General features: G+C 37.6%; 1 protein-coding gene across 1 annotated transcript; it reads right to left on the reverse strand.

Moving 5' to 3' along the window:
* Positions 1-7602: 7602 nt before the first annotated feature.
* On the reverse strand, positions 7603-11715 carry LOC147510370 (uncharacterized protein At2g29880-like). The gene is made up of 5 exons (XM_086599306.1): positions 11587-11715; positions 8681-9050; positions 8423-8561; positions 7904-8143; positions 7603-7631 (listed from the first exon to the last, which is right to left on the reverse strand). Exons 2-4 carry the CDS (start codon positions 8963-8965, stop codon positions 7929-7931), a joined length of 639 nt encoding a protein of 212 aa, XP_086455432.1. The 5' UTR covers positions 8966-9050; positions 11587-11715; the 3' UTR covers positions 7603-7631; positions 7904-7928.
* Between the last annotated feature and the right edge of the window lie 6827 nt (positions 11716-18542).

Raw genomic sequence — 18542 nt, forward strand, 5'->3', positions numbered from 1 at the left:
AAGCGCGAGACAAGCACCAAGAGCATCCCACTCAAGATTCTCCTCGCAACCATGAGCAGGACACTGACATCTCTCCCATGATGGATACTGACTCTGTAGTGGCAAAAAATGAGGTTGTACAGGAGGAAGACTCTGCAGCTAATTCCGAAATAGATCTTGCTGACAATACTCCTGAAATACCGGACGATCAGTTTTCCGACATCGAGTCAATGGAACATCTACTTCCCGATTGGCATCAGAATATGGTTGAATTCTTAAAGACTGGAGAACACCCCGTAGATAAGGCTTCATCTGACAAAGTCAAACGAGATGCGTGGCAGTTTGTGTTCTTACCTGCCTCAGAGGGGGGATCCCGCCTTTACAGAAAACCTATGGGTTCAGGTCCACTCCTCCGGTGCCTTACTCCTGAACAGGGACAACAGATTTTACAAGAAATTCACGAAGGCATCTGTGGAAATCATTCGGGTGGTAGGAGTTTTGCTCACAAAGCTATCACCTAAGGATACTGGTGGCCATATATGCAAAAGGATGCCAAACGGTTTGTCCAGATCTGTGTACCATTGCTAGAAACATGCTCGGATCATTAAGCTTCCTGCAAATGAGCTTCATCCCATACTTAGCCCTTGGCCATTTGCTAAATGGGGACTCGACATTGTGGGTCTTTTACCTAAGGCACCAGGTAACGTAAGGTTTCTCTTAGTCGCAACTGATTACTTCACGAAGTGGGTTGAAGTTGTATCCTTGAGTCAAATTCAGTCTTCAGATGTCAAACGGTTCATCTGGCGTGATATTGTGTGCTGATTTGGAGTCCCAGTTGAAATGGTATCGGACAACGGACGACAATTTGATTCTACTGAGATCCACATCTTCTGCAAATCCCTGAAGATACAACATAACTTCTCTGTGCCCTACTATCCCCAAAGAAATGGACAGGTGGAACCAACGAACCGTGTCATTCTTGACACGTTGAAGAAAAGGCTTGAATCAGCCAAAGGAAATTGGGCAAAACAATTACCGGGGGTGCTTTGGGCTTACAAGACAACCCCCCGCCGTTCAATAGGAATGTCACCCTTTTCATTGGCATATGGAACAGTAGCAGTACTCCCAATTGAAATAATCGCTCCAACAACGCGAACACAAGCCATCTCCACAGAGATAAATGTTGACATCTTAGCTCGTGACAAAACCATGGTAGAGGAGCTTAGAGATGAAACCCTGTAGAATCTCATAACTTACTAGGACTCTATGAAGTGCATTTATGACAAGAAGTTGTACGCATGAGCATTCAAACCAGGCGATTGGGTCTTACGTACAAGGCAAAGGAGCAACGAAGAACCCAACAGCAGGAAACTCGGTGAAAACTGGGAGAGCCCTTTTATCATTGAAAGGCTCACATCCAAGGGTTCTTATTTTCTTAAGAACTTGACTGGCGATGTTCTAACCAAACCTTGGAACGCGTCTCATTTGCGTTTATTTCATTAGTAAATTACTTATCATTAGTTCCACCAATAAATTTCACATACATTGTACTTTCCTTCCATTTATCATCAATAAATTTCATTTCCATTTATGTTGCATTTTAATTTCAAATTGGTCACTTAGTTTTACACTTATTAAACCCGGGTGGCAAAGGCCATCCTGCACTTCAATTTCGGCTTGCATGGTGCAGTGGGCCTACGCCTGGTATCATGGTTCGACAATGCAAACCCAATAACGATAATGTTTCATTTTTGGTCTGGGTGCGATTGTTTAGATTATATCAAGTGTATACCCTTGGTGGCGAAGTCTAAGCTACACTCAGATTTAAACCCAACTAATGAGGCACTTCTTGGTTGTCCGTTGGTCTCCATAAGGATCATCTACTGAAGAATCTTTGCGATGTAACTATGCTTGTTCTTCAAGTGACTTAGTTACATTGATATAGTTAGGGCAACGGTAGACCACCGTCTAATATTTTATGAATGGTTACCCATTCACATATCCAACTTATCGACAGAGTTTTTATCTCTCTAGATTTCAAACAAGCTAATTCATGAAATACATGAGCACCAAATCTAAACTATGATAGGAACAGTTCACGCACTGTTACGGTAACGGGATAACTCCACTTTCAGTGTATCAAGCTCCGCATCTCGCGCTGCAATATCTCTGGCTAAGCGAGCATTCTCCTCCTTATGGATCTCATAGCGTCGTGTGGCTAACACCCGTAGCTGCATTCAATATAAATATTAACATATTAACTCGTTTCTTTACTAATAAAATTACAAGTTAAAGTGCATTTGTTTACCCGGTCTAAATCCTGTTGTAGCGTGTCAATAGCTTTGATAATCTCCTCATATGGCGGCACTCGGGGAGCATGATCAGGATTTGGAAATTTCCTATAGGTAAATCGGTGGACACGGGATCTAGATGACGCAGAATTTAGTACTTCCGTTCCTATATCAGATACGTTATGGGTACGCTCTCTATGTGACACCGAACGACCATCAGATCCACGCGACCTATCTGTAGCAAAGGTCAGTCCCATAACACTAATAGGCACTATATCTAAGGGTACTCTCGAAGGACCACCAGAATCACTAGAACTCGTAGGCAGCTAACCCAAAAGCCAGAACAGTATGGGGTGGTGTTTCTTCTAACTGCACACCCTTCCCTAGATCGTTTCTGGGGGCATCTAGTTCCTCCTCATCTTCTGAGCTACTGACAATCAGATTCCTCCTTTGCGACGAACCAAGCACTATTCCTAACAAGTAGAATTAAAGTCAGCTTTTATTTTCGAGTGGCAAAGTCAGCTGTTCCAAAGAAATGCACTACTCGCACACCTATGAGTTACCTGTGGTAAAGTTATGTCCAAGTGGAGTTCCAGCATTATTTTCAGAGTTCAAATGGATATTGGATGCAACCCTGGAACTCACACTTTTGGTGTGCTCCCACGAGTAAACTGGTGGCACATACGATACGTGACGGGCAGCCAGTCTCTGGCGAGGCCTTCCATGCATTTCTAGTGTTGCCTCCCTTGCCACATTTGGTACTCGTGCGCCACGGGGAGGGTCACTACTAAAGGTTGCGCTTCCTGGTGCTCTCGGCACCCCACCAACAACATGACCGGTACCTACTGGCATTGACATTATATCATGTATCCATAACATCACCTCATCTGGGTATGACAAATCATATGCCATTGGCTGTAGGCTACACAGCACATTCAGATTACTCCACATCTCTTCAGTCAATTCCCCTTCATGAGCACGAATCTCATCTACACCTGATCAGGAATGGTCAATGCGGTTAGTTATAAAACATACATGATTAATTTGAATTCATTTAGAGGGTCAATTTACCTTTAAATGTACACGTGAAAAATTCCTCGTAATCAGGCTGCCTCTAATTGCTGAATATGTAATATGGTGTGTCCCATCCTTTATGGCTACGAAGAAATCCAGTAAACTCCAACCCCCCAACTTGCGATGACACCCGCAGGCAAATACGGCCCCTGAAAGGAACATGTTATGGAACTAAAAGATAGTATATGGACTCCCAGTTCAAATGCAAATTGTAAGCTTGCTGAATCGCTTCAAGACGGGATATGATCATGTAAAACGTTACATACATTTGACCTGGATAACCCTCCCACATGGATAGTAAATAGACCAAGAGCTCGTTTAGAGGAAAACACAGACCAAAGAGAAGTTGATAGTAACTAACAATCACTTCGCCCTGTCTCACTACATCCGTTAACGTTTTTCCCCTCTCACGCGGTTTTCGGATCCCAATGTAGTCAGGTATGTGGAATCTATGTCGGATATCTTCAACTATTAGTCTATTCACCGTATGGTCCATTATTAAATTGTCTCCTGGCACCCATTGTTGAATTGGTGGTGCATGTGTCGTCCTACAGTAAACGGCAAATTAATATGTTTCATACGGTTATGTTCTAATTCATCTTTTTAGCCCATGACCTTAAGCATCTATTCCACTTCATTTTATTTCTACACAGCTAAGCCTTTTAAAAAATAGCCTTTCAATAGCCCATTCGGTTATGTTCTTATTCATTTTAGAATAGCCTTCCAAATCTTATATAAAAGCCCCATCCAAAAAAACAAATACAAAACAAAACAAAAAACAAATAAGAGGCCCATCCAACAGGCCCATCAAATCTTATTCACTACGCGGGACCCTCTACCACCGGCAACTGGCACTGGCAAATTTGCTATGTGACAATTGCAAATAACTTGTGGCAAATTTAATTTGCCACTGTTTGATGATACTGTGGTAAATGTCATTTGTCTTGATTTGCAACCATTTGCTGCTGTTTGATTGTCCAAATTTGCCGCAACAAATATTTCATTTTTTCATTTTTTATGCTTTTAAAATATTTAAGATTTAAAAATTATCGCTACTCTTATTTGTAAATTTATTTTATTGGTATATGGTTTCACCTATATCACACTAAAAAAAAAGAGTATAAAAACTTGACACAAAAATATAAAATGTACCAAAATCTCGATTTGGTTGAAGCCTACATTTGATGATTCAGTCCCTCCAGCGTATGTGTCTTGTGTGACATGTGAAGTCACAAATCTGGTTATGCATGTTGGAAGGCATATAGCTAAAACACTTGAGCGTAACTATCAATAAATATATTGGGTGTTGACATTGTTCGCCCATTAGGCTGTGTTTGTTTACTTTTTGGATTTTTTTTTTGTTTTTTTTGTTTTCAAACTCAATGAAGTGTATAAAAAGAAAAAATAAAGTACAATACAACTCAATTTTAATAGTATCCATAGTATGTCTTCTCAAACAACCATAAAAAATGTCAAAGTGCAATGGACCGTAACAACTATTGTTATCCAAACACATAAAATGTCATTATGCCTTGGATAGATTCGATTTCTATAGTTTCCCATACTCAGATCTTGTGCTATTGCTTGATCCCAAATCTTGTTGCTAGCTATGATCTTTTGTTCTTCATAACTCCATTCAAACCTATGCGTAGTAGCTATTCTATCAATATCGTGTGTTATCCATCGTAAGGTGATCTTCATTCGCATAGTTACATGACCAATGATAGTCAAGTCGATACCAAATGTGTTATGGAGTGTTTCCCTTGCACGCTCTTTTGATATTGGAAGAAATCCATTCAAGTCAAAACCACACTCAAGTCAAAACCACTTTAGTAATGGAACTCAAAAACACCACCAGCCTATATTAAATTTTATTTGCAAATCCCTCTTTTGAAATTAGTTCATATTGATCGTATGATGTGGAAGGAAAGCTTAACTTCAAGATGTATAGTACCAATAATAATCATGCACAACTTTCAGTCCTTAAACATGAGAGCCAAAATGAACTTATATAGATTGACCAAAACAAAATCTTCTTCAAAAGTTCAAAATACATTACGAAGTGTATATCAGAATAAACGTGCATCTCCATTTCGGTAAAAAAATGACTAATACAATGTACACTGCGTAATAATAGAGGCATTTACATACATAAATATTACTTTACACGGACACACCTTAATTACTTAAAATACAGTAGTTACAATGTAAACATAAAACACAAATCACAAACCACGAAATTTGATCAATATTCTCAAGGATTTCTTACTATGCAGTTAGGTAGGATGCCATCATCATAATACCACAGATACCCTCCACAGCGCCAATATCACGTTGCATTCTTATGTATCCATTCTCACCCCATGTAGTTCCCCAAGAGTTCTTCACCAACCAATATTTAGTAACATCGCTAGTGGTACCATAACTAACTGCGGACTGCACTAGTACCACTCACACACTACCTGCAACACCTATCACCACCCACTAGCACCTACAACACCGTAGCACCACTCACCAGTAGTAGCAACACAGCAGCAGCAAAGAGAAGGCACTTGCCATCCAAAGAACAACACAAAGAAGAACATAGCGGTAGCAGAAAGAACAAAGACAGGCCAAAGCAACATCACCCACACCACTGCACCACCCGCACCACACCACTACAACACCCACCCACATCACACAACTCACACAATCACCACACTTATACACATTCAGCACACTCACACTCTAAATGGTGAAGAAAATAGAACGCCATAACTAAGGACTGATCATTAGGGAACTAGTGTTGTTAGACATTTATAACAAAAGAAAAATAAAGAATTTATACAGGCATGTCTGTAGGAACCGTTATGGTTTCGCCGAATGATTTACTACGAACCGTGAAACACCCACGCATAGCGAAATAAGGGGTGTGACGGTTTGGTTAGAAATTTACCTTGAGATTCGGCTAAGATAACTCTAAGAATCAAATAGCTATGAATCTGAATCAACCTCTTGATCTTCTGTTGTATTCCTATCTTTAGATTGGACGTTGCGTAGGCAACGATCTACCAACCTCTCCTTTCTCACTTGGCCTCTATCACTCTAAAAAATGGAACCAATTTTGGATCTATTTATCTTGAGCAAAACCTTGACTTTTCTTGTGTGGAAAACGGCCAGAGAAAGAGGTTTCCCTTATATAGGCTACAACAGGGATCATGAGGAGAAATTAGGGTTGGGTCTCCTGACGGGCTTGGGCTTCCCATGTTCACTCAGAACACACAGCCCAAGTTCGTCAACAAATGGCTTATTCCACTAAAGGCTATTGTTGCACTACCGCCCTAATCCCAAATTATGTGTCAGTGTTTATGGGCTCCATATTATATGCTCGTTGATATCCCCGTGTTTAACATATCGAATGCCCGTTGATTAAGTCAAGTTACTGACAACTACATTAATCAACTTCTTATGTCCTTGAGTAGTACCACTCAACCTCATTGTCATGTCAGATCAAATCCACCTGCAGGGTTTACATGACAATCTTTATGAGCTCCTCAAGGGGACATCATCAGCCTGACTTCTTGCGGGACACAGATTCCTTCTATAATCAACATCACACCTTACATACAATGACATTACCCAATCCATCGAGTTTGTTGATTCACAAATGAATCTCACTCATTGATGATTTAAAGCAATGTACAATGCACATAAGTGCCCGTTATTATATCCGGATTAAGATGACAAGCATCCATAATAACAGAGGCGTTTGTGCTCTTATATAGTCAGTATAAAGAGAAACAACCTCACTTGGTCATGTTCAATACACACAAAGTGTACTAGTGTAATCCTATAGTCAAGATAGATTAATACAAGATTATACTACAACCGTACCAATGGTTTGTCCAAATCCATCTAAGTTGTGAACGATTACTTATACTTTATAAGGTACTGATGATATGATCTTCTGTGTGTCTTCCACACACCATATCATCTACAACATAAAGTATTATACACATGCATATAACTAATAACATATATAATATGCATAACATTTGCCCATATGATTCTCATTCAAAATATAAAGAATTAGAGTTAATACAAAGGTAATGCTTTTAGTATATAACCCTATCAATGTCAGACTATTATAAATCAACTGTAAGTACAAGAACTGGTGCTTTACAAAAAAATTCAAAAGAAATGCCTTAAACCACTTCTGAGAGCATTCAACGGGCAACAGGCAGCCCCTTTCCTGAGTTTGAGAAACTTCTCCAATCCGCTAGTCCTATCATTGCTGCTCCTTCATCTGTTTTGCGGGAAGCGTAGTTTTCTGTTGAAAATGAAATATACAAATATGCCGTAAGGAAGGTAATCAGTGATAATATTTTGTAGTCCCCTCACACAACCTTTAAGAATATAAATAAAAAAGAAAAAAAAAAAAAAAAAAAAAAAAAAAAAAAAAAAAAATTGGCAAAGTAACACACTAAAATGGACTGATAAGCTTGAATACCTGATTAGCCATAGTAGCAAAAATCCAAAAGAACTGCCTTAAACCAGACAAGTGCATTACATGTACTATAATAGCAAAAATCCAAAAGAAGTGCCTTAAGCCACTGGAAGGTTGTCCAAAAGCCACTCCTTCCTAAGATCTTCATCATCAAAACTCAAAAAGATTTCACCCATGTTTGGGCTATTTCCAAGGAAGGCCATTCCAAGCTTAAAATTTTCTTTAGACAACTCGAGACCTTTCAAGGCATCATGAACTTTTTGCATCATGCTAGGAGGTCGCTTTAAATTGTCCGCCATTGCCTTAGCAGCTTCTGCAAGATGTTCGAATGTCTTAGCTATCTTCTCGTCGTTCACATCTATGCGAGGTTTTTTTTCTTTTGCCCATTCAAATTTTGACACGGTGATTCTTCTTCCACATTCAACCCTGAGCCTTGGGTAGCATCTCCGGTATTGTCAACATATTCATTTACATTAATAGGGTCATTATCATTAGTTTCATCTATTAAATTAAACACACACATAGTTATGAGCTTAGTAGTATCTTATCGCATAAAAAAAACCATAAATAAAAAACATTTCGCTTAACGTACCATCTAATATGGGTATAGCATCAGGATCATGCGCATTAAAGCTTCCACTTCCATTTGCAGAATCATTTTCATATATGAAGTCAAGCATCTCATAGTATTGAAGCCACTTAGTTTTATAACTTGCTGTAGCTGGGTGAGCCTACAATGATAATGTGACTCACTGTAAGTCCTCTAGGAAGCTAGCTTCCCTTCAATGACAAATATATTAAATATATTAAAGTGAAATATATATAAAATGGCTAAATCAAGATCATTTACCTGAATATACCTCTCCCATACATCGGCATCAGTCTGAATGTACTTAGTTTGATGGTTAAAGGAGAAGCCACTCTGGGCTAGCAACCCTACATCAACTGTGTAGGCACCCCTTAATGACCTTAGCCTGGAGCGCACATTATTCCATTCCACTTTTTGAGAACAAGAATTGGTTACCACACTTGCAACTTGAACTAGAGTTTCTTTCTTAGAAACGTTAGAATTCTGAGAACCCTTCCCTAGAATAGTAATGATGTCAAACAAAGTTCCGACAAGGACCTTGTCCATTCCATCGTTCCAACGTATTTGACACTTCCCCTGAACAACTTCTGGAATTGGCGGAGGCAGGGGTGGAGGACGTGGTGCTTGGCTTCTAGCATTGTTATGTGACATTATTCTGAATATAATAAACCAAAAGAGAATAATATAATAATCAGTGTTCTATATCGACACGAAACCAAAATGTGACAGTGAACTTCGTAGTGGTAGGACTTGAAACCAAAACAAGGTTTAGATATTCATAAACAAATCTAAACAAAGAGTTACTAATATAAGGAAGGCTATAAGAAACCATATTGTCATATAGAATAACAAAAGTCATAAGCCAGAATAATACAAGTATCCCAGAGGCAAAACGTATCATTCAACATTGCCAAAACAACGACAACAAAAAACATAAAGTTAAACCACTATTGCCAACAACACACTAGTCATTCTTCTCCATTTCGTTCATCTCAACGCTCCCACATGTCCACCATCAACCCATCTCTCCACGCTGTTCAACCATCACTCGGAGTCATGGTTATCCCCACACCTTCACCTACTTCTCCATTTCTTTCCTCTTCAATAGTCGCTCTTTCTTCTTCCCATATATCATCATTATTATCGAGCAAAAAGTTATGCAACCCACAACATGCACAAATTATCTTTGTTTGTGTCTCAACGTCATGGTGTGGAGCGTGCCTAAGATACATAAATCTTTTCTTCAACACACCAATTGTCCTTTCAACAACATTCTACAAAGATGAATGACGGAAGTTATATATTTCTTTTGCATTTCGGGCACCGTTGTAACTAAAGTTACGTTGTTGCTCACTAAGATGATATCTTACAGCATGATATGGTGTAAGGAAGTGTGGAACTAGTGGGAACCCAGCATCAGCGAGATAATACTTACCTATGTGAAAAAATTAATTAGAATGACTGCTGAATTTTAATAATACTCCAAAATAGTTAGGATTTGAAATGTTTTAAGGATACGTACTATGTGGTACAGTTAGTTTGTGCCCTAGCCGATTCACTACACATCTCAGCAAACGACCATCATGGGCGGAACCCTTCCAACCAGTAAGTACGTAGGTGAATCTCATACCAAATGTACATTCCACTAAGACATTCTGAGTAACCTGGCCCTTTTGATTATGATACCTAACTTGATCTTGAGGTGGTACGTAAGCTTCAAAGTGGGTGCCATCAATTGCACCCACATCATCCTAATTAATATAGCATCATCAGTAAAAGAATTACTAATTAACAGTATGTACATTAGATATATAGCTAACAAACCTGGAAAAAATGGTGCCAAGGTTTAGGTGTTCCACCACAGTCGACTGGAGAGTTTTCCATGGTGGCAGGTCGTACTTCGTCTCTATGTAGCCTAAGCAGTGCATTTAAGACTCTGTGGAAGTACCGTATTAATTGTTTCTGTTGATCTAAAAAACTGAACCTCAAAAGTCTGATTCCTTAAATCGTGCCCAACTGTGTGTACGAAAATGGCTACTTGTTCTTCAAACCTAACGGACTGACTATCAACTAACCCACAACCCTACAATCGAGTCCATAGACGTTCAAATGTAAATATCCTCATTCTCAACTGTTCGTAGCATATACAGTCACTACACCTGAACATTCGCGTGAAAACAATGCTTCTCTGAGCATCCCAATTTCTAATGAAGGCCCTAGGAACTATAACCCTTCACTTAATTATCCTATACCATTGGTACCACATCATAGCCTGCATGATTGTTAGCATCATGGTAACTGTAGCTAATTTACGCTCTTCGTCAGTCAGCATTCTACCTAATTAAATGGATAATTATGCATGAAACGAAATAAGACAAAGCAAAAACATGGAATGAGCAAAGAATGATTACAATTTAATTTACTAGTAAAGAAACCAAATTCATAACCCAATCAAAAGCATGTCAACTAGATTACTAACACAAGCGACAAAAAAATAACTTTATACCAAATGCAACTACAATGGATCCAAACCTGATGAATGATCCAATTACTTATTAAATTGAACAAAAAGGCAGAAAACATTATTTGGGCATTCAATAATTGACTTTGTACATTAATTAATTATCAAAAAGGTTACAAGTTACAAATTGCAGCATACATTGAGCAAGGTCTATAATGTGGGAGGATTGCATATTTTTTTAGAATCAACTAAACCATTGTAAGCAAAGAGAAATTAAATACACAAGACCTGGGTTAGCATCAAATGAACTCATCAGTTAAGGTGGTCAATTCAACCAAGTGCATCTAATATAAAACCTCAACTATCAATACCAATCATGAACAATAATCCTTACTAGTTATTGACTACTGAATAATCCAAGAAATGATTCTTAAAGAAAGTATGCAAAATATTGTTGCTTAAGATGACCCAATTAAAAATTCCATAACACATGTTAAACCCGAATTTCAACAATTTAATAAACGTTAACCTTATAAATATGAAATCTAGAATGGGTCGATGTCGAACCTTTATTTGAGTTGTGAATAAATGGAATTTGATAAAAAACATAAAAAAAAAAAGTTACAATTTGTTTTGACACCTAACCCTAAACCTAATAGAGACAAATAGAAGGAGAGATGAAATAGAGAAGAAGAGAGAAACGAACCTGTTGAGGAGATGAAGTTATTTCCTCTTCCTCAGAAAATCGCAGCTCTTTGGGTTTTTTTGAATGAGAGACGAAGGTGGGTTGGAGAGATGTTATCGGGTTTTTTTTCTTTTTTTGTTGTGGCAAATCTTTTTGTTTTGTGGCAAATTCATGTGTTATTTTGGCGTGACAAAATTTGCTTAGCTCCCCCCAATGTAAATTTTGTCACGAAAATTGTGGCAAATCCAAGAGTGTGGCAAATTTTCTAAATATTTGCCACCGGGTTAAATTCCTATCAAACAGCGGCAAATTGATGATTTTTTGCATTCGACACGATTTGCCATGGCAAATAGGGTAATCAAACACAGCCGGTGAAGTGGAATGCTTTACCTAGTTAAAATATAGTGACAAATACACAAAGAATTAAGTGAACAAGGGAAGCACACTTACATGGGATGCTTAGTTCTTCACTTGTCCTCTTCTTCTTCTTTGTCTTCTTGTCTCTTTCTTTCTCTAACACCGACCCATTTGTTATCTCCTTCTTTTTAACTCATCCCCATCCAATTATTAAACACTTTTCACCAACCCACCAACCCTTTTTACTTTTCCCAACTTTTGACTTTAGTCCTCTTTTGTTCACATTATTCATTCATTTATACCAACTTCTCTCAATTTTTAACTTAGTCCCTCATTGTACAACTTTTTCACTTAAATCCCTTTTTCACGTTTTCATACTTTAATTCTTCAACATATATATATATATATATATATATATATATATATATATATATATATATATATATATATATATTGATATTGATATTGATGATACTTTAATTCTTCAACATACTACTTTCCTCTTCGTTTGCTCCTCTGTTGAAGAGGGGGTAATATGTGTACCTTACATCATATTTCCGGTCTAGAGTGTATTCGGACTATGGACCAGGTGTGGGTCCAACAGCGAACTAGCCTGGTAGCTGTTAAAAACGTGGTGGATCATCCAGCTCTCTAATCCGTCAAAGTTTACAATAGGTCCAGAGCCCATCCGGACTGGCCAAGTTTATGGACCCAATCCGTCCTGATCACTCGGATCCAGTAATTCGATCCATGGAAGCAAGAAACCCTAGTGCAATCTGATAAGATCTTGCACAATGATAGAATGGAATCTTGGAGAATGATCTTATTGGAGAAGTAGGATCATACTAGGATTCATCAAGGAAGGCAATCTATGAGAATCACTTTCTTGGCCGCCAAGGCAGGAGATTGCTATATATACGGAGGCTTCTGCAACCTCCAGAACTACGTTTTAAGAGGCTTGATCCCGGATTCCTCACTGGGTATATAGCCAACCAGAACGTTGGTGCGCGTAGTCTCTCTTCCAAAAAAAAAAAACCTAATTCCTATCTCTTTCGAACTTTCGGAAGCACCACTACATCGAGAGTGTCGGGTTAATCTTTTGCCCTGACAGTATGCACACATAAATCACAAGGATATCAATTAGTTTACCTTAATTTGTTGTCTCATTGCAATATTGCATCCCAACTGGTTTTTAATACACCTACAGTTAAAAAGCTAAAAAGGTTAAAAATAAAAGTTGAGTCCCGACACTAAAATATCGATCTGTTTGCATTATAGTGCCTTTTATATCTCAACCGTTGGATTGCATAGCGATAAGTGAGCCAAAACACGTCAAACTAGATTGCTTTGTCATTTAACATTTACTTTTCCAAATAAGAAAAAAAAAAACAAAAGCAAAAAAGCAAAAGCAAAAGAAAAGCAAAATAACTGAGAAACTAAAAAGAAAACTAAAGGTCGTGCGAGGAAGACGATTGAACAATGAACGTATCTCCAACATCATCTTCTTTTGTTGGAAGTGAGTGTTCCGTAGGTGTGGCTTCTGTTTAGAAGAAATGGCAATGGTCTCAAACCCAACAACAACAACAACTTGAAGAGGAAAAATCAGCTATTGGAATGAGTTCAGAGCTTCAACCCATTGCAAGAGCTTTACAAGTTGTTAATGGAGGAGGTATGGAAGATTGGGAGAGTGTTGTTTGAATCAGGTGCTTCTTCGATTCAAGAACAGTCCTTTCTTGGATGGATCACGGGGGAAGTGGAAGACCCATCTTCTACTTTGAAACAGTTGTTGCAGAATGGTGGGAGTGGACTAGATTTTCAAAATACAGCTGGGTTTGGATGATTTACATATTTTGAGGTTTGAGGGCTTGTAGTTATTGGATATTTCAGTTCTCTATATTGAGTTATTATTAAGTCCAACCAAAATAAATATACTAATGAGGACCGTATATGCCAATTAATACAAGGTTGGTTCCCATGAGCTAAGGTGTGATAGTTTTGAATTTCTCTTCAATGGTATTTTCAAATGTGGCATGAACAAGTCATCGTCTGCCATCCTAGTTCTTCTGACCTTCATTGTTTTTACTGTTCTTCATAGTTTCTTAGTTATTTTTCTTTTTCTCTAGCTTTTGTTTGTTTGTTGTTTTTTTTTTTTTTTTGGACAAAAAATGTTAAGTGACGAAAAGCAGTCCGGGCGTGACACGTCTGGGCAATCTTAAACAATGTGTTGGTCCATATCACTATGCAATCCAACGGTGGAGATAGAAAATGCACCATAATGCAAACAGATCGATTTTTAGTATAGGGACTCTAAAAATAATGTGGTTGGATTTAAAAGTTGAAGAGTATACTGAAGCATAGATTTGAAATAAATATTTTGTCTATCAAGGCATTCATAAACAGAAGAACTTTCCATTCCCATGGCTGCATAACGCGTGTCGTGCAAAAATAGTTCACCAGACTACCACATTAATGCACTCACTATTTATATACAAATTTTAATTAGGTAACAGAACAACTATAATCCAACATAGTAGCACTCTCTTTATTAATTTAAAAGAGTTGATACAGTTTAGGAGACATATCTGTCTCTGTGTCTCAGAATTAGAAGCTAGCTCAGTACGTCCCGTGTTGGTTATGAAAAAGTAAAATCCTGGGCAAGATCCTTCGGTTTCAGTTTATTTGGGAGCGTTATAATCCCACATCCAACAATTTGGACTAGTTACAGCAATGATATGATATATAATCATTGGGCCAGGTCCACATAAATTCTCTCAAGTAATAATGGGCCAGGCCCACTCATATTTATTATGTTTAGTACACTGATGGCCTGGTAGTAGGGAAATGGTTCGGGCGTGAGGAGATGGCTACTTTAACATCCATTTAGCATTTTGCATAGCTTATGGGATCCATGCATAGTTTTTCGTGAATTTGAACGTTCATAGATCTCAATCTTTCGATAAGTACAATCCACTATAAACAATAAGTTCTTTATCTACCACTGTTGAATTACCATCATATTTTTCCTAATCGTTGCTGCAACTGGGGTGAGCAGTATCTGGTCTAATAATAATACAACAACAACAACCACGATAACATTGCCTACTAATCTTCCCTCAATTTAAAAGGTTATAAATTTTCTCACCTGCTCCTTTTCCTAATGAGGCGACTTCGTCATTAGAAGGCAACTAGACAATACTAAATATATAAGACAAGTGTTGGAAAATGTAAAAATTTGAGAGAGACAGACATCCAATACAACTAACAATCACCACTCACCACTCACCACTCACCACTCACCAGAGGAATAGAGGCATAGAACAAGCAGCCCACGAGAAGTATGTGCCAAGCCAATCCACGAGATTCTCGTCCATAAAAGCCCATAAACACAAAATCAAGTTTACAGCCACAGCGAAACGAACATTGGTGAAAATTTGAGATGGCTGGAGGTGACTTACACAATACATTGCTTGGAGGTGAAGCAGATATAGATGAAATCACTACTTTTGGTCAGTTTGTAAAGGAAGTTATAAGAAAAAGTTATTGACAGTGGATTTTACATTATGGGTACTGTATTATTATTTTTGCAAAATAGGGTACCGTATATGTATATTGTTAAATATGTACACGTATTTGATGATTTGGCAAACAGAATGTGTACACATGGCAAGTCAGTCTCCACGTAAGTAGCGCATGCACGAAGCACATGAGTCTCTATTTAAAATGCTAAACGCGAAATATAGGTCGCACGCTCTCACTCACGTGTGAGAAAACTAACGGTACACTCACGTGCGATCTCACGTGAGTCTTCAAGAACTTTGCTTTCTCAAAGTCCCTGATGTTGATCTCCCTCCAAAATCCTTAATTTCACAAACCCTCGTATGAAGAAATTCAGGTATTCTTGAGGAAATTCTTGTTGAAAGAAAACCTAGTTTAACTATCTAAACAAGTAAGTTATATTATTATTACTTTTCTTTGTGTTTCATCTCAATATTTGTTCCCTGTCAATTTTATATGGGCTCGGTTAAGATTTCAAGTTAGGGTTTGTATAGAATATTATTATTGTTGGATCCTGTTATAGGGGTTTAATAGAATATTGTTTCATTTCGATATTTGTTTAGAATATTATATAGAATATGGCCTATAATGATATAATATTATTGGTGGTTCTTTATTTGTATAGGTCTGATATAATAATGTTTGTTCTTTATTTTATTTGAAATCATGTTTATTTCGTTTTCAGTGGAAACTAATCATGAGAGTATGATGATAGAATTCCACCATTCCGGGAGATTTAAAACCTCACCAATGCTAAATTACAGATGTTTAGAGTATGTCACAGAGCTGGACTTTGATAGGATTTCTTATTTTGAACTTTTAGGGATAGTGAAGGATGATTTGAATATACATAATTTATCTAACATGTATTGGGACCTCAAGGTAGAGTTTTGCAGAATAATATCCACCAAGTCCTTAGTGACAAAGAGACAATTGAGATGGTTAAGTATGCTAGGAGAAAAGGTGTAGCTAAGGTGTATATTGAATACAATGAAACTGTGTCCCAATGCCCTATTATAGAAGAGGAATTGAGTAGTGATGAATCTGAGACTGTAGTAGAAATGGAGGATGAATCTTATCAGTCTGATGCTACTAGTTTAGATTATTTAAATGATGTGGATGAAGAATTGCTTAAAGTAAGAACACAACAATTGGTTAGTATGACGAAGAAGAATAAGTCAAAAGTACATTATTGAGGATGTCAATGACAATTTGGATGGCAATGTGAATGTTGAGGATGTTCCAACTGATGGAGGTGGTCCAAGTATTGAGGAAATATTTGCACCAGTTGGAGGTGGTCTAAGTATTGAGGGATTAACACCAATGGTGGATGGAAATGAAACCGATTATGCTAGTAGTGATGATCATGATAGTCTTTAGGTTAGTAGTGAAGAGGATAAGATCAGGCCTAGGTTGGTAGCTAGAAATAGGAACAAGTTCCCAATATTTAATACCAAGACTGAGATAATTAAGGTTCAGTGTGAAGTTAGGATGAGGTTTGGTCATAAAAATGAACTGAAAGGTGCTTTGAAAGATTATGTTGTTGCTAGTGGGTGCCCAGTTAAGTGGTATATCAACAAAGCAAGTATGATGCAAACAAGATGCTACCCAAAAGATGGTGAATGTCTTTGGAGATTGTGGGCTAGTCCTATGCAGAATGAAGAAAGTTTCCAAATCAAGACACTTGTTAATGTGCATAAATGTCCAAGGAACTTGAAAGTAGGCTTGCTAACTCTCAGTGGTTGGCTAAAGCTTATCATGATAGAATCATTAGTAATCCAGGCTGGAAGTTAAGTGATTTAAAGTTTGAAGTGTTGCAAACTTATAAGTTTAATGTATTAGAAATAATATACTTCAAGACGAAGAGAAAGGGTATGGGAGACATTGAAAAGAATTTGGTTGAGATATATTCCAAAATTAGGAACTATGGTTTTGAATATTAAAGAAGAATCCAGGGAGTATAGTGAGAATAGATGTAGATGAAGTTGTAAGATTAGCTCAACCTATTTTTAAGAGAATGTACATTTGTTTTGATACATGTAAGAAGGGTTGGGTGGAAGGTTGCAGACCTGTCATAGGTCTAGATGGCTGTTTTTTAAATGGTCGGGGTACTGCAAAGGGCAACTTCTTACTGCAGTTGGGAGGAATGACAATGATCAAATGTTTCCCATTCCTTGGGCTATTGTTGAAGCTGAGAATGCAACCAGTTAGAGATGGTTTCTTGATTTGTTGATTGATAACCTTGGAATTGCCCATGGTGTTGATTTGACTCTAATCACTGACCAACAAAAAGGTTTGTTGCAAGTAATTAATGAGATGTTACCATTTGCTGACCATAGATGTTGTGTAAGGCATATCTATGCAAACCTGAGGAAGAGACACGTAGATAAATGTGTTTTTGTTTTTACAATTGCTATTTTAATATGCAATTTTAAATTACAAGAATTTTAAATTTTAAATGTTTCCAATTACAAGGTGCAATTTACAAGAGTTTGTTTTGGCAAGCTGACAAGGCAAGCATTCCCGAGGAGTTTGATCTTACCATGGAAGAGATAGCAAAACTGTCTAATAAAGCAAAAAAATATTTGACTGAGTAGCAAGATCCAAGATGGTGGTCTAGAGCTTTCTTTTCTTTTATGCCATGTTGTGATGCAGTTGAGAATAACATGTGTGAGACATATAATGGTGTAATCAGAAAAGCGAGAGGAGGGAAGACTATAATTGCAATGCTAGAGGATATAAGATTGCAATGTATGAAAATGATGCATAAAAATAGAATTATATACAACAAATGGCATGATATTTTGTGTCTAAGGCCTAAGACAAAACTGGAAAAGAATAAAGATGATGTCAGGAATTGGGTAACCATTTACAGTGGGGCCACAACTTTTGAGATTAAAAAACCTCAAAGCTATTCCCAATCACAATGTGTTGATATGGAAGTTAGAACTTATACTTGTAGGATGTGGGGGTTAAATGGCATTCCCTGTCAACATGTCATTTCAGCCATATATTACATGAAGTTAAATCCAAAAGATTATATGGCTCATTGGTACAGAGTGGAG

Source organism: Coptis chinensis, chromosome 3 (assembly GCF_015680905.1).
Source record: "Coptis chinensis isolate HL-2020 chromosome 3, ASM1568090v1, whole genome shotgun sequence".
NCBI lineage: Eukaryota > Viridiplantae > Streptophyta > Magnoliopsida > Ranunculales > Ranunculaceae > Coptis > Coptis chinensis.